This window comes from Drosophila mojavensis, unplaced genomic scaffold, assembly GCF_018153725.1.
Source record: "Drosophila mojavensis isolate 15081-1352.22 unplaced genomic scaffold, ASM1815372v1 contig_136, whole genome shotgun sequence".
Classification (NCBI taxonomy): Eukaryota; Metazoa; Arthropoda; class Insecta; order Diptera; family Drosophilidae; genus Drosophila; species Drosophila mojavensis.
In genome coordinates, this window is record NW_025318667.1 from 18,192,561 (window position 1) to 18,209,399 (window position 16,839).

The 16,839-nt window shown below is 41.4% G+C and overlaps 2 protein-coding genes across 7 annotated transcripts in view; one reads left to right on the top strand and one right to left on the bottom strand.

Annotated features, from left to right (window-relative positions):
- Positions 1-3,820, top strand: part of LOC6584154 (moesin/ezrin/radixin homolog 1) — a 31,302-nt gene extending 27,482 nt beyond the window's left edge. For 3 of the 5 annotated variants that reach the window (XM_015161484.3, XM_002009777.4, XM_044007027.1), the window contains 6 exons: positions 108-239; positions 572-598; positions 705-1,471; positions 1,536-1,923; positions 1,991-2,203; positions 2,977-3,820. In XM_015161484.3, coding sequence (XP_015016970.1) covers positions 108-239; positions 572-598; positions 705-1,471; positions 1,536-1,923; positions 1,991-2,203; positions 2,977-3,141 — 1,692 coding nt within the window. In that variant the 3' untranslated portion in view covers positions 3,142-3,820. The remainder of the gene's footprint in view (positions 1-107; positions 240-571; positions 599-704; positions 1,472-1,535; positions 1,924-1,990; positions 2,204-2,976) is intronic. The other 2 variants (XM_044007029.1, XM_044007030.1) reach the window with 2 other exon arrangements.
- A 901-nt stretch (positions 3,821-4,721) lies between these two features.
- Positions 4,722-16,839, bottom strand: part of LOC6584155 (apical junction molecule) — a 49,677-nt gene continuing 37,559 nt past the window's right edge. For both annotated transcript variants that reach the window (XM_032732261.2, XM_032732260.2), the window contains 4 exons: positions 11,463-11,763; positions 11,087-11,313; positions 7,939-8,672; positions 4,722-7,229 (listed from right to left, as the gene is read on the bottom strand). In XM_032732261.2, coding sequence (XP_032588152.1) covers positions 5,344-7,229; positions 7,939-8,672; positions 11,087-11,313; positions 11,463-11,657 — 3,042 coding nt within the window. In that variant the 5' untranslated portion in view covers positions 11,658-11,763 and the 3' untranslated portion in view covers positions 4,722-5,343. The remainder of the gene's footprint in view (positions 7,230-7,938; positions 8,673-11,086; positions 11,314-11,462; positions 11,764-16,839) is intronic.

Below are 16,839 nucleotides of genomic sequence, written 5' to 3' on the forward strand. Positions count from 1 at the left end.
GTATACCAAATATGCAAATGATTATATATGCCAAAGTTTCTAATACGCCTCGAGCATATTGTTAACTGCTTAGAGAATAATGAGGTGTTACGTATTGTATTGTTTAGCCAGAATCGCCGGCCATAAAGACCATTAAATATTTGAAACGTGTTAAGAAATATGTGGACAAAAAGACCGCTGATAGCAATGGACACAATCAGACGGACGAGAGCGAGGAAGATGATGATGCCGACGATATGGTGGGCGACATCTCAAAGCCAAAACCAATCAATCAATTCCCAACAAATGTTTATTGCTATTTGTGGCCTTAGCTAAACCCTTTTCCCAGCTAGGTCTAGGTCTAGCTTAAGGTTTTAGTTGACGTTCCCATAATCTATGACTGAATGTAGTTTGTCTGTAGAGTCAACCCTGCATGCCAACAACGATCCCTCCTGTCCCAGCTCTGTAGAGTTGTCGAACGAATACGAATAAAACTGAATATATGTATAATTATTATCATTGATCTCTGATTGATTCTCTATTGAAACATGCTGCACACATTTGAAACGATTGCACAAACCAAATCGCACAGACTGGATCAATGCCGTTCTCAACATGGGTAACCCATAATGTGCCAAATAATATATGAAATATGTTTAATGAATAAGAGAATGCATCAATATTGCCTGTATATTAATCTATGTTATTGTCATTCGTGTGTTTAGGTCATGAATCAGGATGTGAAAAAGGAGAATCCGTTGCAATTCAGATTCCGTGCCAAATTCTATCCGGAGGATGTGGCCGAGGAGCTCATACAGGACATCACACTGCGCCTGTTCTATCTGCAAGTGAAGAATGCCATATTGACCGATGAGATCTACTGCCCGCCGGAGACGTCGGTGCTGCTGGCCTCCTATGCGGTGCAGGCGCGCCATGGCGATCACAATAAAACCACTCACACAGCCGGTTTCCTAGCGAACGATCGCCTGTTGCCACAGCGCGTCATCGATCAGCACAAGATGTCCAAGGACGAATGGGAGCAGTCGATAATGACCTGGTGGCAGGAGCATCGCAGCATGCTGCGCGAGGATGCCATGATGGAGTATCTGAAGATTGCCCAGGATCTGGAGATGTATGGCGTTAACTATTTCGAGATACGCAACAAGAAGGGCACCGACCTCTGGTTGGGCGTCGATGCGCTCGGCCTGAACATTTACGAGCAGGACGATCGACTAACGCCCAAAATCGGCTTCCCCTGGTCCGAGATCCGTAACATTTCGTTCTCTGAGAAGAAGTTCATCATCAAGCCAATTGACAAGAAGGCGCCGGACTTTATGTTCTTTGCGCCGCGCGTTCGCATCAACAAGCGCATCCTGGCCCTCTGCATGGGCAACCATGAGCTCTACATGCGTCGTCGCAAGCCCGACACGATCGATGTGCAGCAAATGAAGGCCCAGGCGCGCGAAGAGAAGAACGCCAAACAGCAGGAGCGGTAAGTCTGATGAGATTTACTTTTCCAAAGTCTGTTCTCTAATATCTGATAAATTCCTCCACAGTGAGAAGCTGCAGCTGGCGCTGGCAGCACGTGAGCGTGCCGAGAAGAAGCAGCAGGAGTATGAGGATCGACTCAAGCAAATGCAAGAGGAGATGGAGCGCTCGCAGCGTGATCTGCTTGAGGCACAGGAGATGATACGGCGATTGGAGGAGCAGCTGAAGCAGCTGCAGGCCGCCAAGGATGAGCTTGAGCTGCGCCAGAAGGAGCTGCAATCGATGCTGCAGCGCTTGGAGGAGGCCAAGAATATGGAGGCCGTCGAGAAGGCCAAGCTGGAGGAGGAGATCATGGCTAAGCAACAGGAGGTGCAACGCATTCAGGACGAAGTCAATGCCAAGGACGAAGAGACCAAGCGCCTGCAAGACGAGGTCGAGGAGGCACGCCGCAAGCAGGTTAATTCAGTCTATACCCCCCTTCTCCATCGGCATTATTTATCTATTTATCTATGTAATCTTCCAGGCCGAAGCTGCTGCTGCGCTGTTGGCGGCATCCACCACGCCGCAACACCATCACGTGGCCGAGGATGAGAACGAGAACGAGGAGGAGCTGACGAATGGCGATGCCGGCGGCGATGTGTCGCGCGACTTGGACACAGACGAGCATATCAAGGATCCCATCGAGGACAGACGCACGCTGGCCGAGCGCAACGAGCGCTTGCACGATCAGCTTAAGGTGCGTGCAAACATTAGAGATAGAGCGAATATGCTACGCACCCCACTAGAGATAACCTCCTTAGATAGCTTTCTTAAAATATGCAGATAACAGGCTTGGGTTTTTTTGTATTTTCTTTGGTTTTGTTTTGTTTATGTGGGCGCAGTAAGCACTTTGTTTATTTATCTTATCAGACAATGTAGTTATTTTGTAGCAACCATTTTTTGTATAATTGGCATGACAAAAAGCTTTCGGCTTATGTGGCAAAACCAACAACAGACAACATAAAGAAAAATATTGAGTATGCTCTTCATATGTCAGATGTTATAGATAAGAATTTCAAGAATGTAGCAGAATGTACCTAGTTTAAAAAGCTTCCATTGCATTCTTCATATTATGTGTAAAACAAATATTTTGTTGTCAAATGTTCTATATGTGTTTAATACAGAAGGTGTAAAGGGTAGATAACGTTAAAACACATTTCTACATCTACATATAATATCATGTGTATTTGTAGAAATTGAGATATATATCAATATTGTTAGCCTATATACTGAATACTTTTAGTTATGTTTCATAGTTTACCAAGTCATAGATAAACATATATGTTGAGTTCCAAATAGTTATACATTCTACAATTGTAGTTACCGAAATATTTGAATAGTCGTGATTCAACATAAAGAGTCGAGTTATTTTCTTATACATCATACTTCAATATATTTACTTGTGTGCTCTCTATCTATCCCCTTCTCTTTCTAATTCGAACTCTCTCTCGCTCTCTCGCTTATTTGCAGGCCCTGAAGCAAGACCTGGCGCAGTCACGCGACGAAACGAAAGAGACGGCCAACGATAAGATTCATCGCGAAAATGTGCGCCAGGGACGCGACAAGTACAAGACGTTGCGCGAGATCCGCAAGGGCAACACAAAGCGTCGCGTCGATCAGTTTGAGAACATGTAAAGCGCTCGCCACGCCCCACACATGGAACTATCTATATCCTATATCCCAAGCCAATCTAACCACCATGAAATTCGACGCAGCGCGCCACCTACCACTCCCCAATAGCCAACTACCAATTCAATTGATATATGGATGCAGGCCAACTGGCCGAGCATTTTTGCAGCTTTTGTTTAAATTTTTTTTTTTTTTAATTGACCTTTAGTATAGATGAAGAAGTGGAGGACGGGAAATAATATGTGTGTATTTATGGAGAGTATTAGTTAAAAGAAAATAAATGAAAATGGTTTTGACATTCAAGTGTTGAACGACAATCACACAATCAATCTAACGGAATCCTGACTTCCATTATTCGCTCTTAGTTTATCAATATTTTCAATTGGTCGTAAATGCCCCGCCCCACACGCCCCTCACCTACAACATATTTTCTTTGCGCGCATCAAAATGAGAGAAACAACAAACTATACTAGCTACAACAACAACAAACAACAATAGCAACTTGAGAAATCAACAACAACAACAACAACAGCATGAAGAAGAGCTATTTGCATTTTCCCCGTTATAAATATTATTTTTATTATTATATAATTACTATTTTTTTAAAATTTGTATAATTAAATAAGAACTTGATTAATTGTTTCTTAAATTAACTTGCGAAAGAAAAACAAAAACAAAACGAAAACCAATATTTTTAATTAATATTATTACAAAAAAAAAAAAAAAAAAAAAATAAAACAAACAACAACAAGAATGAAAAAAAAACACAAGTGAGAGAGAAAGGATAAAAATATATTAACTAAACTATATTTTTCTTCTTTATTTTTGTTTTGAAAAAATCTACAAAAAACAAAAACTATTGTGAAAACCAAACAAAGAGTTTTTAAATTAAACAATAAAATGTAAAACAAAACAAAAATCGATGAAATTTGTATAGAATGTGTTAAGGAATAAATGTGGTTAGTCCTTAAGATTAAAGATGTTTTCAAATTTTCGTTGTAAAAGTTGAATTTGGCGGATGTAAAAAGGTATGGGGAGATTGATCGGTATGTTCTGGTGGAATCTTTATACTTATTGATAGATCAAAGTCGTGGTGTAAATCTATTTTGACCGATTCGGATACATGGATATAAAAGCGAAATATATTGTCTTCTATTAAATATAGTTTTGACCGATTGGTCATTCGTAGCTGGCTTTAAATCATTAAAAAAAAACCAAATAGATAAAAAATTGTATAAAATAATATAAAATGCTCAATTAATAATGTAAAATAATTAATTGAGAATCAATGAAGCCAAATAATTACGTTAAGGCAGACGCCCAACGGCAAATATGCCTTGCACATTCGGGTTAACTGATCGTGCCTGTTAGCTGTTATCGACATGCCGCCACACAGCGCAGAGTTGATTTACGGTCAAGCTGTACGCAAAGTGACCATAGATGGCGCTGTTGCAAAAAACAAATACCAAAGCGCGGCACATTTGAATTTGATCATAAGTAAAAAAAATGCTCGATCGCATTATAAACTTTCAAGTTCATAATGTAAACAATTCATATTTGATTTGCATACAAATTAAAAGATTAAGTTAGATTTTTTTCTAGCGCTTTATTAATGTAAATATCAAATTGATAACAATAGATACATCAGCTATATACGTTTATTATGCATACACGTATCGAATATTAAGTTGATTACAAAAAAAAAGTATACATATATATGTGTATAGTATACATATATATGTAAATATATCATATATTTATATATCAACCAACCGCACGACTTAGGGCTATGAAAAAAAAAAAATGCATATATCAACTGTGATTGTTCGCGTTTCGTTTTTTGTTTTTGTTTTTGTTTTCTTTTGTTTAGCTAAATAAAAAATATACATGCATTATATAGTCATCGATATACATGGATACATATGTATATGTGTACGTATATATGTATATGTATATACATGCATCTGCACTGATATAAAACATATTTTGAAGGCACATAATTACAGGCGCTGACCGCCGAAGCACTTGGTGCCCCGCTGCTTTGTGGCGCTTGGATCGTGGCTGCTGCTCATCCCCCCGCATGGGGATTCGCCCACTTTTGTGTGTGTTTGTGTGAGTGTGTCTGTGTGTGTGTGTAATGTACAGTTATTGAGTATGTTCATTAAGCAATATTATTGTTGTCGTTGTTGTTGCTGTTGTCGTTTGTTATCAGTAGGGATTGACTGCAGCGAGGCCCACGCGTCCGCCGGAGCGCGCGAACACGGGCTCCGCATAGCTGTGCCGATAGCCCTTGGGCATGCTGGCCAGCGGCTTGCCCGAGCTGGAGCTGCCGCTGTTGCCGCTGTTGGGCGTCGGCGCCGGCGACGGATAGCGCTCGGCATGATGGCTTAGGCGCGACGAACTGGACTTGGCCACGGGCGGCACCGACTCCGTCGGCTGCATGTACTCTCGCGAGCGTGCCCGCATCTGATGGCGCGACTGCGACTGATGGCGATCCCGTTCTCGCTCTCGATCTCGGTCCCGTTCACGCTCACGCTCTCGCTCTCGCTCCCTCTCCCGCTCCCTTTCTCTCTCTCGCTCACGCTCACGCTCCCGCTCCCTTTCCCTCTCGCGTTCCAGACGATAGCCATCGTGTGGCGGCTCTCGCATATCGTCGCCGCGTCGCATGGGATAGTCCCGCTCGCGCCGCTCCCGCTCATGGCCGTGGCGCATGTTGCCACCATTGCTGACGTGATGCTGCTGCTCTTGTTCCCAGTGGTCGCGCGAGCGAGCACGCGAACGACTCATCATCGGCTCCGGCTGCTGCACTGGCACGGGCAGCTGCTGCTCGGGCTCCTCCTCCTCGTCGCTCCACTGATCGTAGCTGGGCGGCTCCACGGAGCCGCGTCGCCGACGCGACGATGATCTGTAGTCGGCTGTGGGCGCCACCGGTGCGACTCCGTTGCCGCTGTCGCGCTCGTCCAGGTCATAGCGACTGCCGCCGGTGCGCTCCATGGCCCGGAACTTGTCCTTGGCATCGTGGAAGCGATCGCTCGGCGACACCTGACTGCTGGCCGCAGCCGGATACTCCCGCACGTAGTCGCGGCTATCCCGGCTGCTGGGCTTGCGTGGCGGCTCCTCGCCGTAGCGCATGCCCGTCGACTTCATCATCTTCTCCATGCTCTGGATGTAGGGCAGGCTCTCTGCCTCGCGGTATGGATTGCGATCCCTGGAATGTTCGTGATCTCTATCGCGCTCCCTTTCCCTCTCCCTCTCCCGCTCTCGCTCTCTATCGCGCTCTCTGTCTCTGTCATGGCGCTCCCGTAGTCGATCTGGATTGCTGCCGTTGATGTGGCTGCTGCTGCCGCCGCCGACGCTGTTGCTGCTGCGCGTCGGCTCTGCGCCGCGATGCACGGCCGCATATTTGTTGTGCGCCGGCACTGGCGGCAGCTGCTCGAACGGCAGCTCGGCGGGATCCACATAGCGATGGCGACTGCCGCCATAGCGCTGCGCCTCCTCGGCTGCGTAGGACTTGAGCTGCTGCTGCTGCTGCTGCTGCTGCTTCTTGGACGCGTATTCCATGAACTTTTGCTTGTCCGTCAGGTTCTCCTTGCGATAGCTGGCAACGGGCAGCGGCTTCTGCGGCGGGTCACTGCACGGATCCGAGTCATCGAAGTCGTCCAGATCGTCGTCGTGCAGTGAACGCTCCTTGAGCCGATCCCGATCGTGGCCGGACAGCTTCTTGTTCAGCAAGCGATTGATCTCGTTGTATTTGTCGGTGTCGCGCAGCTTGGCCGCCGCCTCATGCTTGGCCGGCTGCGGCTCCAGCTGCATCACCCGATTGAATTTCGCATCGTAGTCAGCGGGTCGCATGATGATCGGCTTGATCTCGTCCTCGCGCGACCACGACTTGCTGTTCGATGGCGCTGCCGGCGTCTTGACGCGTTCGCTCTGCCTCGGCACATACGGCTTGGCCGGCAGATCCCGCAGATAGCTATCCTCCGGCGGCTGCACAGCGCTCTTACGCTTCAGCTGCGCATGATGGGAGAGCGCGATTTGTGACGGCTTCAGCGCAATCACCGAGTTGTCCGCCTCATTCGACCAGTGCTCGTCGTCTGCAATGTGAAATGGTGGATTGGATAAGTTCAAGATGGAAGTGGATATAGATATGGAATCCATATTATGGATATTATCAATATGCATACGGTAGTTCCAAGGATATTTTAGTATGGATATGAATATGGAAAGGGTGGATGTGTTGTATATAGATATGGATATGGATATCCATGTATATGTCATTTATCAACATAGATATGGATATGGAAATGGGTATGGATATAGATATGGATATGGATATCCATAAATATGTCATTTATGAACATAGATATAGATATGGATATGGATATCCATGGATATGTCATTTATGGATATGGATATCCATGGATATGTCATTTATGGATATGGATACGGATTTGGATATGAATTTGGATATGGATATGAATATGGATATGGATGTGGATATACATATGGAAATGGATATGGATACGGATATGGATATGGATATGGATATGGATATGGATATGGATATGGATATGGATATGGATATGGATATGAATATGGATATGGATATGGATATGCATATACAGTGAAGTTGGCCTTGAAGGACAGCTTTAATGAAGTCGACAACTTCCCTTGGCCATAGAGCTTAAATAGAAGTTTGGCTGTCCTTTCAAGGCAGGTCTCACTGTATGTATGTACAGTGAAATCTCTGTTAACAAGCTGCATGCACATATATGCATGTACATAGATCTATAGCCAACATACCACTTGAGCTATTCAGCTCCTGTCGCTCCGGACTGGGCGCCAGATCCGATCCAATGCCCGAGGAGCCGCGCGACGAGACCTGCTTGCCATTGGCCGTCGTGGCGGGCACAGCGCTCACTGGTGCTGCTGGTCCTGTGCCAGGCGACACCTGGCCCTTGGGCGTGCCCGCGCCGCCCACAATGAGCGCATTGCGACAGCGTCGCAGCTCGATTGCCGTTAGATTGCCCTTGGAGCGATGCACTGTGTCGTAGTCGCGCGGCGGCAACAGCAACGGCGGTCCGTTCCCATTCAGCTTGGCGCGCAGCTCGGCGGCCAGCGAGTCGAACAGATCGCTGTTCTGCTGTGGCGTCAGTGGCGGATGGCCGTGCGGAAGGCCATGTGGATGATGCGAACCGTGGTGATGCTTGCCGGTGCTGCTGCTGCTGCCGCCATGTGGCGGCGAGCGGGAGACTGGTGAGCCGGCCAGGCCGTGCTCCTCGCTGCACTCGGACTCCCGCGTGCTATTGCCCGTGTCGCTGCCCAAGGAGCTGCTGAAGCGCTTCGGCGACGTTTCGTGGCGGCGCTGCTGCTGCTGCGAATAGCCGCCGCTCGAGTGCAGCTGCTGTTGTGACTGATGGTGCGACGACTTGTGGCCAGAATCGTGGCGCTTGTCGCCGCCGCTGTGGCTGCTGCTGCTGCTGCCTCCATTGTGACCCAGAGGCCCGCCAGCGGGCAGCGGTGGCAAAATGCCCAATCTGCAAGGTGAAAAGATAAAACAGGCAATGAGTAAGGTAAGTTAGGTAAGGCTGTATGTATACACTGATATACAAGTATACATAGACATATATATGTACACATACACATATGTATATATGAGCATATGCGATTCGTATTCATATGAAATCAAATTAAAGAAAATAAATTTTTGTTGGTTTGGTATAGTTCACACAGCTGAAAGCATATTTGAATTTATTTGAATTTATTTATTTTTTATTATTGGTTTTTGTTTTGGTAATTTATGACGTAGTATCTATAAAGAGAAAACTTGAAAATTTTAGAAAATCTTTTGTGAAAACTGGCTGCTAGAAGATGTCGAACCAGCTCTAGGGTCAATCATTTACGAATGTCTCATTCGGTCTATTAATTACCTATTTAAATGCTGTGACAAATACAAAGACAATACAAAAGATGCTGCGCGCTTGCGGAGAAATCTTGGATAGACAGCGAAAGGTAAAGTCTAGAAGTATTGGAGGGGATCACAGCATTGAGAGGAACAGAAATGAGTGCGATAGCTTCAAAGGAGAAGATAAGGTTAGGAGGGCGTCCACTCAGAGTGATTCTTAGCTGCGGCACTTTGGAGTGTGGATTATCGTATACTGATGTATAGTCTTATACCCACTCGTACATACTTATACTCAGCTCTATCGATTTTAGCTTTCTAAATATATTTTATGAATATTTCTCACTTTACTTAAAGGACTTCATGACTCACTTTTCTCATCGATAGGCAGATAGATGAAATAACTATTTTAAGCTGGGTAAAATATTACTAAATTTATATAATTTTTTTTTTTCTTATTCCCTTATGTTGAGCCATATACAGCATTATCATCTTAAATACCATTAAAAGTGGAAATAAAATATAATTATTCATAGTAAAATTTAAATTAAAAAAAAAAAAAAACTTTATATCAATACATTAATATGAAAATGAATTTTCTAGCTACTATTTTACAAAATTTTTAAAATTCAATACGATAATTCGGCTCTCTAAGTAACTAACTTAGCACCATTTTTTATTTGGCATAGATTTTCCAGCAGATTTCTACATCACTCAAAAATGCTGGCTAGTCGCATGAAAATTAAATAGGACTTCGCACATGTGAAACGCTTTGATCTTTGCTCAAGTTCGGCATTTGCCACCCATCGAGCAGCGTCGACTCGCACAGAGTTCAGTTGCCTCAGTGGCTCGAGTTGCTGCCGCCTCGAAAACGCTTTCTCATGGCATCTTCACATTTCGGCTATGTGGGGATCTTCTACAATTTACCGCAAAGCTGAAATTAATTGCGGCCCGACAAGCAGGAAACAAAGTGGCAAGCAGCAAGCAGCAAGCAGCGAGCAGCAAGCAGCAAACCAACCGACTGGCACCCAAGCAGCCAACTCTGCCCACTTAGACATTTAGACATTTAGACAATCTATTATCCGATCTCTGCCCGTTGCGGGAGATCGTTTCATTTGCTACTCATGATAACGACACCGAGATGCCACTGCACTTGCAGCTGGCTTTCCCACGAGCTCCAGAACAACGTGCATATACTATACCATACATGTATGTACATATATTATATCTCCCTTGTTTCAAATCTAATTCTCCAGCAAATACTCAAAGATTCTCTCTAAGTCCAGCGCAAACTCGAAATTCTTGCCTTTCCACACACAATTTATGTTAGATTTCGAAAGCAGAGCTTCATTTACATAGCATAACATTAAGATGATGGGAAGACTCAAACGATTCTCTCTTGAAGAAATCTTCATAAGATGAAAGCTCTTAACAGATCTACTTATATTAAAAGAATAAAAGATACAAATTTATTTTAAAAAATTTTAATTTGTCCTATTGTATATATTGGAATTTTGTAAGTTATATAGATATTGATATTGAATATAATCGTAAATATTATTGACTATTGAAACTTATGAGCTCTTTTCGATTAAAGAAAAAAATTCCATAAACATCTGCAAAATTGTTCTGTACTAAGAGTTTCATTGCAAGCATTTGTACTTTAAAAGGGAAGTTGAGGCAGCAAATTGAAGCTTTTACGATTTCATAAACAATAATCAGAGTTGGGAATCACGAGCTTTTGCGATTTGAAAGTAAATCATGAGCTTTTGCGATTGTTATTCCGATTATCATATATTATCTCTCATTTATTGGGATTCCCTATATAATGTTGTTTATATTATGAAATAAGTCATATGCTTTTTTGAATTTAAAATGAAATTTGAATTGGGGATCACAGCATGAGGTTCTGTGCATTAGAGCGTAAAAAAAGTAAATTTAGAGTTGGACGCGATATGGATATACAAATTTGTGCCTTAGCCACAGGCCAAGGCCATAGATAAATAATAATGTAATATATTGTACTATAACATTCAGCTCGAAACTAACCTGGTCTCGAGCTCCTCAAAGCGCTTCTGATTGTCGGGCCGATTGATTAGGATTTGTAGTTGTAGGTGCAACGCCTCGGCCGTTGTCTCCGAGTCGCAACGGTAGGCGTGCACATGCAAGGGGCATTTGGTGGCCGGATTGTAGAGGAGCAAAACACAGGCAACGATGTCATCGGTTTGCACGGAGCTGGTTATGGCACTGTGTGGTATTAAATGCTTCGACGAGCCCTGTTTCCAACAAACGACAACATAGAGGAATGTTTTGTAGAAGGTGTGTGTGTGTGTGCGGGTGTGTATGAGTGTGTGTCTGTGTATGTGTCTGTTTTTTTTTTTTTTTTTTTTTTTTTTTTGGGGTGTGGCGTATGCTCAGCACTTACCTGCACGATTTTGATGCCTTTGTGCGAGACCTGGAGCGTCACCTTGAGCGGCTCCTGGCCCCGTGATCTGTCCACCAGATACGGCAGCACTGAGTTAATGACGCGGGCGCCCCGCAATCCCTTCGCCTCCTCGGCGCCCAGGAACCACACATAGTAGGAGGCCTTCTGTACGTCCCGACGCAAACGTAGCGCCATCTTCAACTTCTCTTCTACCTCTTCTTCTTCTTTAGCGATCAATTTAGATTATGCAGTTGACTTCAATTTATGGCTACCCAGACGCTTACCAAGTACACCTCAGCATCTGCAGAAAGAGCAAAATTGGAAAAATTTAATTTTAAAAATTTAAAGAAGGTGCTTCTAAGTAGATGCAAGAGTGTAATTAACGAAAGTTCTAAGGCTTAGCGAAAGTATAATATTGTAATATTTCCTTGGGATATGTATTTAGTCCCCCATTAAAATGGGAACTCAGGATATTTAGACAGGCAGAAGTCATGTCAGATCTCATAATGCTTATATAGTTTTGATACGGACCACGAGCTGGTTCTACCTAAGCTACATTGTATGTATGTATGACCGTATATCTGCTTGCCCGTCCGTCTGTTCGTCCCTTTGCTCGTGCCTCTGTTCCTCAGCTCATATGAACGCAGTGATCTGGATCTCTCGTAATTTTCGATCTTTCAGGCCAGCATAGCTTAAATAACGTAAATATTGATCATATAACAACAGCGTAGGGCTTAGGGTATCGCCCATTCGGACACTTTCAACTATAGCACTCTTACTTGTTTTGTTTTCATAACTTAAAAGCTTAATATATATAATATACTATAAATATAGGTTATTTCTCTTTTTAATTTTCTATTATAAATTTATTAAAAAAGTGTAAAAAAATATGTTCAAATTTGTATAGAACAAACTTTTAGAAATATATAAAATGCACGGAAAACTACTTTGTTTAAAAAAATAAATGCTAATGCATTCGGAATGAAATGCGAACTCAGATTTCCAAGTTCAAGTGAGCAAGAGAAATGACATGAAAATGCTAAATAATTGCAGCTAAGAGCTTCATAAGAATGTTCAAATGAATCCTCTTAGTGTTAAACAGTCAAGTGTGTCTTAAATATGGCATTTGCTATGGCTGAGATGAGATGATTATCCATCAGAAAGCACGAAGAGCACGTAATAAACTGAAGATTTAGTGTCAAGTGGATTTATTTCGCCACTAAACATAAAATCTAATTGGAGTTGAATTGGGAAAGGAGCGCTGTCGCAGTCGCAGTCACAGCATAAGCTAACTGGAATGCTTAATATTTATGCTCATGGGGAGCATGACTGCGTTCCTCTAACGGCATACTTTTAGACACAAATTTCCAATTCCCAGCTAGCTGTTGTGTCATAATGGCTAAAATGCCTAGCATATGCATAAAGAAAAAAAAAACTGGTGCTATAGGAAAGTGGGCAACAACAACAACAACAAGCAACGGCATTCACATTGTATATATGTGTGTATCTTCTAGTCGTCGTATATATGTATGTATGTATGGACTTGTCGTCGTTTATATACTCGTATATCTTCTCAATAATATTCATAATCGATGAGCCTGTACAACTTGTTGTGCGACGTTGTCTTGCGTAGGCCAAAAGAATCTTGTTTTTTATTTTATCTGTTTTACTGCTGCTACTCTTTCTTCTTCTTGCCTTAAACTGAATATATTTTGTACACACACACAGGCTCCTATAGATATTTATCAATGTTATATGGCCGGCATCATGTGTGTGTGCCTTTAAAATTTACATATGACACAAAAGCAGCCGCAGCCTCAGCCACAGTCACAGTCACTGTCACAGTCACAACAACCGCACAAAAGCTGCTAAACAAACGAAATTATTAACCTCAAAAAATGTTTTTAAATTTATGTTGTTAGAAGAAAACGCAGACAGGCAGACACACGCCCAAAACACACACATTAATTTCTAACTGACAAAAAAAAAAAGGCTGAACTAAAAGCGGAAAAACACCCAAAGTTATGTTTTACATCGACTAATTCCAGAAGCTTACATTCTTGTAATCTATTGATGTTCTGTTCCCGAGTAGTCACAGAGAGAAAGAGTGAGGGAGAGGGAGGGAGGGGAAGAAAAGGAGATAGAGCATATGAGCTTAAGCTGTTTTTGTCTGAATCCTTAACTTGCTTTTCCGATTGGGTAGAAATATTTTGTATTGGAAACGAAATAACAAATCAATTTTAATTTTGTTTTTAGTTTACAAATTTGTAGTTTAACTAAAGTATTTTCTTTAGTTCTTTTCATACAAATATTTTTTAAAATTTTTCAATATTTATAGTTTATAATTTTAAATAATTCATCTTTCATATTTCATTCAATTTTGTTCAAATTGCAAATTTTTGGAAGAATGAAAAAATGTAGAATATGTCTTTAATTTAATTTCTTTTAGCTTGCGTTGACAGCTTATGCAAGCTAAAAGAATTATCCGATTTGCTTTATATATTGTGAAAAATTTGTTTGCTTAAGTTTCTTCAACTTTTGCTTACGGCTCGAATAAAAAAAATTGTAATGCAGTTTCTTAAATCAATAAATAAACTTCATTTTCGATTCGGCTAAGAGTTACAGGTATACACAGTACACACTCACTATAAAGTCTTTATTGTCTGATTGGAACTGCAACGTTTCTACTTTTCTTTCGTATATTTCAGCTGAAGGCTGAACTTGAGCGTGGCCCTGAGCCTACACGTTACTCATGCTTAAAAGTTCTAAAAGTAGGCGTTTTGCTGCAGTATACATACATATATATATATGAATATATTTATAGATATGTAGGTATACTGTGCCCCCGTCTATAATCTGCATAAAGTTTCAAAACACGTTGCCAAACTAGAAATCTTGAAGCTCAAATACGAAATATCAAAACAGCTTCAAAATAATAATCTTAATTATCAAATTTGTTTTGTATATAATTCAAGTAGAGTTTCTCAAATTTAAATATATTCAAAATAGGTTCGATTTTGTGGCATTTCAAGACAATGCAAAGTTAAGTTATTCAAGTATAAAATTAGCGATCAACAAATGACTTTCGTATTCCCTGAATTTGAGTGCTAATAAAGTGATAATAGTCAAACGGAAATCTGCATATGTGTTTGTATATACCGGAATGTATATAAGTATATGCACACTTTTGTTTAATACCTATATCTTTGTTTAAGACTTGAGAGCGGATCGGTGGCTTTTGTTTTATTTAGACGCGTTGAATATGCATTATTTTTAGCATGAATTAACTTTGTTGGCCTTTGATTAAAATCCGTTAATAACGCGAAACTAATGGATATTCGCATTAGTGCTCAAGCCAAAATCCGATACGAAACAAAAAAATAAAAATTAAAACAAGTAAGAAGGCTCCAGTCGAGACTGCTCGACTAGGAGATACCCTGAACCCTCCAAACTGATATTCTAATCATTCTGGACCTCTTTTATGCACACATACATACACATGCACGTATAAGCACGCGCTCTGCAAACTGCGCAGCTAGCAGCGGCCGCGCTTGGGCTGCACTGCAGTGTGGGCAATATTATGAGAATTTATTTGTTGAATAATTTCTTTTGTAGACATACGATCCTAATGAAACTTTTAAAGCGTAATCATATGGCTAAAATGTGTGTACATTCCAAAGCACAAGTCTCTAGTACTTGACATGCGTTTTTTACAAATTGGGGGCGAAGGGGGCGTGGTATCCAAAATCTGTAAATTACAAAATCTTTGTATCTATTAACTTTATATACAACGCAAATTTGAAGTCTCCAGGTCTAAAAGTGTTCAAATTAGGCTGAAAAAACAATGTCGATTTTTCGATTATTCTCGATAAAAAAGTTATCGGACAAGTTATCGAAAAAATAAAGCAAACTTGTACTGCCTATGGTATACACGAGTATGCATGCCAAATTTCAGCTCTCTAGCTCTTATATCTTCTGAGATCCTTTTGCTCATACGGACGGACGGACGGACGGACGGACGGACGGACGGACGGACGGACGGACGGACGGACGGACGGACGGACGGACGGACGGACAGACGGACAGGGCTATATCGACTCAGCTCGTCGTCCTGATCAAGAATATATATACTTTATGGGGTCTGAGATGATTCCTTCTGCCTGTTACATACTTTTCACAAAACCATTATACCCTGATTTCCCATTTTCAATGGGTTCAGGGTATAAAAAAAAATGAAGAGAGAGAAACACTTTAAGTGCGGGAACAGCATGGAATTGACACGAAAATTGCTTTTGAAGAATGGCAAACGAATTGGAATCGAGCCACAAGCCGAAAACTTGTATCGCTCTTGTGACTCATTCTTGATATCGATATTCGAATTGTTCAATATATGATTTCAAGTATCGGGTGTCAGCGTATCATCTGATATGCCATTTGGTCACTCCATTTCATTTCAAGATGTTCTCAGAACTTGTCTTAAGCAATATGTAAATATATACATCTAAATATAATTTTATATTTTCTTTCGTTTTTTGACTGCTTTTTCATATCGGCATTTGGTATTCAAGTTTCATTTGCATGCGATTGACTGAGAACTTGTTAAAAATTTAATTGATGTCATCCATTTGTTATGCACACACTGTAGCGGAACGGGGATATTGCATGCATATTCTATATATATGTATATGAAGTATGAAAGACTGTATTTGCTTCAATATCTAAGAGATGTTCTTAAGATCTAAGAGCATTGGTACTGGCCAAGTATTTGATATATATATATATATATATATATATATATATAAATATTTCCATTCTTCTATTATAAATGCGTGTAGATCGATCACTTCTGCACATACTAATCGATAACTTCTTTCAGTCTACAAACTTGATCGATATCTGTTCTAATAATCCTTTTGATCTTACTTGTCAGACTGTTTCAGTACAGTAAATGTTTCATTTGTATGTTAGAATTATATACTTATGTATATATAGATAACGGTCAATGTATCTCACTTAGCTTGTGAAAGCTCTTCTAACTTTATATTTATATATTTTTTGCATATGTGCAAAGAAAATAACGATCTCAGTTAACCTCTCTCTTAAGACATTTTTCAGAGCTAGCTCAAGTTCTTCAAAAAATTTTCACTTCTCATGATGATTCTTTGGAGTATCTCTTAGTCGAGCTCTCCCCACGACGTTTCTTTTACTTGATTCGCTTTGTGTTCGCAGTCATTTGTGTTTATTTGTCGATAAAGAGGGGGTTCATGCATTCGTGCTTATATCGTTCGTGAGTGGAATACATGAAATTCCAATTGTTTTTGCATATACTTAGCCTGCATCATGGCCGTGCCTGAGTGTATCCAATTTGTTAAATTTC